Genomic DNA, 7,100 nt, shown 5'->3' on the forward strand with positions numbered 1-7,100 from the left:
GTCTGGAAAGCACAGTGTTATCCACTGTTGTGACACTCTGGAAAAGGCAGAAAGAGACAGAAATCATATGCGTGGCTGCCAGGGGCTGGGTGAGCAGGACATGTGCAAAGGGATAGAGCTCCTGCTCATCCGGACTAAGGCGAGTGTCTCACTCATCACCAATCACAGAACCGCACGCCCAAAAATGATGAATCTACAGTATATAAGCTATACTCAGTAAGTCTGCCTTTTCTGACTTGAAGAGTAAAAGGATGGTCTAAGGCCTATCCAGTGAACACTAGTCAAAAATACCAAGCTCATCATATTATAGTACCTGTCTGCACGATAGAATTTAAGGCAAAACACGTTAAAGGTGTAGAAAAGAATCACTATGTAACTGGCAAAGCTGACACTGTTATAAGTCAGTATGTGTCAAGCAATGCAGAGGGACACATTAGCACGCAACCAGGAGATGAGAAGAGATCTGGGTATTACCTAAGTCCAAGCAGGAGATCGTTACTCAGACCCGTCGGCTCCTGACGCCACATGCTCTGAAGACTGTGGTGGGCCAGGCTCAGGTATAGTGAGTGTTCAATGTGTATGACTGCCAGCACTGGGGGGAAAGCAGGCAGCAGGAATGTAAACTGCCACGACTGCTGCTACCTTTCCAGATGACACTTTCCTACGTTCAAATGAAACACACGTCCTCTGCCAAGGCACATGGCCTTCCAGTGTTTATCCTGCAGACACGGCTCACAAGTTCAGTGTAAAGGAGCACAGTGGGTGCTACTGGCAGGACTATCTGAGAACAACAAAAGCGGTCATGAGTGGTGCTGGTTAAATAAATTATGATGCACAGCAGGCAACACCAGGGCACCAAAGAATGGGTGCCAAGAGCGGTTAGGAAGGTCAGTGTGGCCGTGTTCAAGATAAATAAAAGCTGGAAGACACCCATCAGTGATTTGGTGAAGTGGGTGGCAGGTTTTCCTGTGATGCAGAAACCCACATCTCAGGTGCGAAGGCCCCCTCTCCGCAGTGGCCATGAGAGAGGAAAAGCTGTTGGGCATGGCGCTGCTGCCGGTAATAACAGCACTCTAGGACACTGAGAAAAGGGGCTGCAAGTGTGAGTCTCACCTGGCAATTTAGCAAGCCCCATCTCAAGCAAAAAAAATAAAAAAGGACTGGGGATGTAGCTCAGTGCAAAGCCCCTGTGCTGTGGAAGAAGGAAGGGAGGGAAGAAGGGAGAGAGGGAGGGGAGGAGGGAGGGAGGAAGGGAGGGAAGGAGGGCACAAGGCAGGCAGGCAGGCAGGGGTCTTTTCTCTAGAGGCATTCTGGGGCCCACCAGCACCTCTGAAGGTGCATGCTCATTTGAGCACCCAGGGTGGACATCCAAGGGACTGTGGGCTGGGTAGTGTGGCAGCAAGCCCACCTGCAGGTTCCACGTTTGCTTCACATACTCCCTGATGAGGTTTTCCTTCAGGTCCTCAAAGGGCCCAGTCTTGGGCTGCACACCTGGAGGTCGGTTGCAGGGCTTGGTGAGCAGACAGATCAGGCCATCGGGCTCCAGCGAGTGGTAATGGCAGAGGTCGGCGGGGCTGCTGTGGGTGCGGCCACCCGCGATGGCGTAGGTGCCATTCAGCTCACGCTCGATGGTGTAGTGGTGCGCCTTGCGCCCATGTGCCACGGACAGTGCAAAGCCACCCAGGTAATTGCGGCTCTGGCGCAGCAGGTAGAGCCCATCCGTCATGCCCCCCTGCACCAAGTAATCCTCTGCCTCCTCACGGGTGATGTTGCCATAAAAGAAGGGCAGGTGGTTGGCGCCATCTGCTGCGCTGCTGGCCATGCCTGCGGTAAGCCTTCAGAGTGTACCTGGGGACAAAGGAGAGCGCAGTGAGGACTGGGCAACAAGGCCACCAGAGCCCTCTCTAGCTGGGGCCGAGCCCTTCAGGTTCAGGAAGAAGTGCTTCCCTGACTTTCCCAATTTCTGCTCATATCATTCTTTCCCAAGTGACCAGATTCCCTGAGTGTCAGCCCAAACACACAGGACTCGACAAAAGCCAACCCACTTAGTTAGTTAGTTTTTGGTGGTGACAAAGATGTCTAAGACACATCAAAAAGAAACATGCACAGAACGTGACTGCAAAATGGGGTGAGGGGATGCAGGAGGTAGAAGCAGAAGCTGGGGCGCCCAGAGCAGCTGCTCCTAGAGGAGGAAGTTTCAAAGAAAGCTCGCTGGGGCAATCTGTTACAGTGAAGATGATGCCAGAGGCTTGTCCAATGAGCTCATGGGCAACCATTGGTGCCTTACTTGTGACCCTGTGAAACTTCCCCCTGCAGTCACCACAGCCCTTCCCACCTTTAGCCTGGGGTGCAAGAACCATCAAGCTCCTTCCTGAGTGCAGAAAGTGACATCCTCCCAGAGTCCACAGGGGCAAGGAGGCTATATCAGCCTGCCACTGTTAGGAACGCAGCAGAGGAGGATGTCAGGCGCTTGCTGGGCCACCAGCCTCCCCACTACTGGCCCCTAAAGAGACAGCACATGTCCCCAGATGTGAAGACGTGAACCAAAAGACCCTATCACAAGGCACAGATGACCCCAGAAAAGGCAGGTCTCTAGGTGCATGTTTATCAAGGAAAATATTTTGTAAGAAGGAAGATATATTTTGCTGATCCAAAAGGCATCCAAAGATGTTTGCAGTGTAACCAAAAGGGGCTGGGTGTCCTTGGAAGAGAATCCAGTGATGCCACCCATTCATCCAAGAGAAAGCATCTGCCCTTCCTGCTCGCCGCAACTCTCCCCATCACATACCACCCCACATACACCTCACACACACAATCTACTCACATACCTTGTCACGTGCCCACAGCCACACACACATCATAAACACACATAGCTCCCACATATACACACACCACACACACAGATACATTACACGCAAATACCCACACCACCCATCACATATACTCACCATACACCACATACACCACACGATATACACACACTGTACACACACACACACGATATGTAAATTATATATGTATATAATTATCCTGTACGTGGCTTCATAACCTATGACCACTGGCCTGGTGGTCAGAGGATAATTGAGCTTCTTTAATAACACCCTGAACTGTGGCTCTGAACAGGAACAAGTGTTATCGTAGTTTGGTCATTTTGCTCTCTGTGTCCGGCCATACCGCCCCTTTGCTATCCTCATGTGTTAGGCCTGTGCTGTCCCCAGCTGCCACATTTTCTCCCCCCTGCTGCTCCTTCTCAGGCCTGTGGTCACTGCTCACCATCATCTTCTTAGGGAGTGAATCCCGATGGTCCAATTTTGGGTTGCTGCCTCTGTCCACCTGGCTCATACTTATTCCTACAGAAGTATTCCTTCCCTTCATAGCATCACTACAATCTCCCCTTACCCTAAATGAAGGCTCCAAAGATGTGGAAATTTTGACCAACATTTTCATGAGGTTCACCAGATATCCACAAAATACCTGCTTAATGGAAGCATGTTGCTCTTTGTTTTAGGGCTTCTACACTGATGTGTTGCTTTCCCAGTCAAAGTGTTAAATGTCCAGTTGCTGTGTATTCACAGCGCCCTGGAGACCCGCTGACCCAGCCTTCTAGATGCCCTGTCTATGGCTACATCACTGGAGCTTCGTTCTTGCCCAAGTTCACAGCTTCTTAGGAGAAGGGAACTGACTCTAGCTAGGGCCAGATGCCTCTGCTATAACATGCTTTCGCATCTGACTCTCTGCCATCTCTTCTCCAGCCCCACTCCTTTGTATCCCCCAGAACACACAACCTATACCCAGTTTTGCTCCTGAAAGCAACTTTTCCAGTGCCCGCTCACAGCAGCCACACCAAGTCAATGCCTTCCTCCTCACTTGACATCATCTCAAGAACCACCATATCCTGGTCACTTCACCTGCACAATTTTATGTTGCCCAAACTCCTCTTAAAACAACTACCAATTTTGATGCTGCAGGTGCCGTTTCCTTGGTTTGTGCCCAGTGGTCCACCCACACAGCTGTAGATGGCCCCAGGTGTCTACCATCTATGCTTGGCTTTTGGAGGGTGAAGTTTCCTTTTCACATGTGGTCACAACACATTCTTCACCCTCTATTTATATATTGGAACAGCTGCACTGACCCTGCTTCCCCACCCTCTGCTGTTTCCACTCATTTCCATCTAGCCTCTGTTGCTGTGTTAAGTCAGGGTTATTCAACCTTGGCACTCTTGCACTGGGGCTGGGTCATTCTGTGTTTGCCATGTATTCCCCGGGAGCAAACAAACTCCTGATTGAAAACCACTGTGATAGCTGTGGTGACCTGTCCACAAATATGATGTGTGCTGTCTATGGCTTTAATCTGCACCAGTAAATTAGTGTGATCTAATTTGTTAGTATCGTTGCTGATGAGAAGAAGGTGAGGAGGGTCAGAAATGAATGGAATCCATGCAGGTGGCACCCAGTAGCCTATGGGAGAGTGAAGCTCAGGGTGCAGAGCAGAGGCTGAGGATGGGAAAGACCTCAGTGCATCCCAGCACCACGTGACCAGGACACCATTGTGCCATGGCTCCTCGTCTGGGAAAGGGATCCCAATAGTACTGAAGCCACCATAATGAACTGCAGTCAGGATGGAGTGTGTGGGGGTGCTCATGGGAACTGGTACCTCATGAGTGGGAGCTCTGGACAGAGAGAAGGACTGGAGAATGGTGGGATGCAGAAAAGAGCGACAGGAGAGGCTGTGCACACCAGGGAGAGAGACAGACTCACCCACACCATACAAGGATGGTGCACAGCCTGCTGGAGGCTTGAACTGAACCAAAGCCTGTGCTTCCTTCCCGCGCCCAGAGCTGGTCCTCATACATAGCAAGGTATTAAGTCCAGAAAGATGCCATATTTTCTGACAGGACTTGGTTCTGTGTGCCCCAGCCCTAAGAACCACCCCCCCCTTGTGGCCTTCCATAGGCTGAGGAAGGAATTCTTGGGCATGCTGATGAACTCCACTGCACTCAATGGGCACCCTCCTGTCTTGTACACTTCTGATTTCAGATGTGCTGCATCACTTCGAGATGATTGGCTCCTTTGGGTCTTTCCTTTCCTCTAGACAGTAACAGCCCATGTCCCCAATCCCAAGACTGAGGCTGCCTCTGACAGGTACTGAGACTGGAATCTACCACGTGGTGGTAAATCTATCATTTGTTTTGTGAGGCACAAGGTTTCTGCTGGCATCTGAGAGCATTAGCAGTCACGTTGCTACGGGTAGTCTAAATGGAGGATTGGGGCAGATGCTTAGATGTGGGAATCAGCTAAAAAGCTGCCCAGAGCCCACGACTCTAGTGGAAGAAAATTTTATCGCCTGCAGAGGAACAACCAGAGTGAATGTCAAAATAGTGAAGAAGGCTGAACTCTACATGCCCACCTGGCCCCTACCCACGTCAGCTTCATCACTTTCTGCTTCTCCATGTCCCCCGAAGCCACTAGAATTGCCATTGTACTAGTGTAAATATGTTTACTGTTTCGTTCCTGCTGCCCAGAAAAGAGGCTATCTTAAAACTGAGTCTCCATCCTGCACAGCTTTCTGGAGAGTCACAACATGCACACGGCAGGCAGCATCTAGGACGGGACCCAATGAGCCTCCCCGTGGGTCCTCATACCTTCACACATTGATGGGCTGACTGCAGAGTGACCTGTGGGAGGTTTGAGGCTAGCTCTTTCCCTGACCCAGCCTGATCACACAGAGCTCCAAGAGCATTGCTCTCCCCGGGGCAGCCAGAGGCCACACCATCAGGGTGCCTGAACAGCTTTGTGGGAGACCCATATGGTCAGCTCCCACCTCCGGGCCTCCACCGACTAGCACCCTGCAGCCCTCACTCCCTTGAGAGCCATGGGGGCCTCCTGGAAGAGGCTCCTCCAGCACCATCAACCTTCTGAGGAAACTGCAGCCCCAGCTCACATCTGCCGGCAACCCCAAGGAGACCAGAAGCCAGCCCAGCCATTTCAAATGCCTGGCCGTGGGAATCATGAGAAACAACACAGAACGAGTGTCCCTAATCTAAAATGCCTGGGAATGGGATTGTTTCATAATTTTTTTTTCAGATTTTGGAACATTTGCACATGCCTAATGAGATATCTTGAGGAGGTGACCCAAGTCAAAACATGAGGGAATGGGGAGAGAGGGTAAAGAAAGAGCGTGAAAAAGGAATTATGTGTTGTGTACACATACCAGGCTCCACACAGTGATGCAAACGTGATGTGGTGATTTGCTGCTAGCATGTACTGATAAAGAAGAAAGAAAGGAAAAGATGCCAGAGGCCTTAGGACACGCACAGTGCCCCCGTCTGCCCTGCTTGCCGAGTGCCAAGAAGCATCAGAATCTCATCCTATTCGCAGGCCAAAGGGCGTCACATGTGACTGTCGTGCAGGAAGACAAGGTGGGCCAGGTGTGGAGCCCTGGAACTCTGGATAAGTCACTGTCTTCCAGACTCAATTTCTTTTTAGGTAAGACAAGGGCACAGGATTGCATAATCTCTTTGCTTCCATTTCACTGTTGTGTGACTCAGTTGGTTGGTATGTATGTATTTTTGTTTTTCTTTTTCTGTGACAATTTCTCAGTATGTAGTACAGTGCAGGTTGGCCTTGAACTCACAGGGATTCGGGGCTGGGGATTTAGCTCAGCGGCACAGCGCCTGCCTGGCAAGCATGACGTTGTCAGTTCAATTCCCAGCACCCGTAAAAAAACCAAACAAACCAAAACAAAATGAACTCACAGGGATCCTCCCGCCTCAGCCTTCCTGCCTCAGCCTCCCGAGTACTGGGATTATAGGCATGTGCCACCACGTCCGACTTCTATGTATCTTTCTGAGGTATGTTCAAACATAACCTGCACACACCATAACAAAAAGAAATCCATGTGTGTTTCATAGACACATCACACACGTCCTGAAGGTAGTGTCATACAATATTTTTAATAATTCTGCACATGAAACAAAGTTCCACAGTGTAGCATTTTCTACTGGTGGCATCACATCAGTATACAAAAAAGTGTTGGATTTTGATGCAGTTGGGACTTTGAATATTTCAACCCATAAATGATGACTGCTCTCTTTTTTTTTT

The 7,100-nt window shown here is 50.2% G+C and overlaps 1 protein-coding gene across 5 annotated transcripts in view; it reads right to left on the reverse strand.

Moving 5' to 3' along the window:
• Syk (spleen tyrosine kinase) overlaps positions 1-7,100 on the reverse strand; it is a 71,414-nt gene that overhangs the window by 39,817 nt on the left and 24,497 nt on the right. For 4 of the 5 annotated variants that reach the window (XM_005408868.2, XM_005408869.2, XM_005408871.2 and 1 more), the window contains exon 2: positions 1,409-1,848. In XM_005408868.2, coding sequence (XP_005408925.1) covers positions 1,409-1,822 — 414 coding nt within the window. In that variant the 5' untranslated portion in view covers positions 1,823-1,848. Of the gene's footprint in view, positions 1-474; positions 1,110-1,408; positions 1,849-7,100 lie in introns of those variants that run through there. The other variant, XM_013506885.1, reaches the window with a different exon arrangement.

Source organism: Chinchilla lanigera, unplaced genomic scaffold (assembly GCF_000276665.1).
Source record: "Chinchilla lanigera isolate Chin_1 unplaced genomic scaffold, ChiLan1.0 scaffold00114, whole genome shotgun sequence".
Taxonomy (NCBI): Eukaryota; Metazoa; Chordata; class Mammalia; order Rodentia; family Chinchillidae; genus Chinchilla; species Chinchilla lanigera.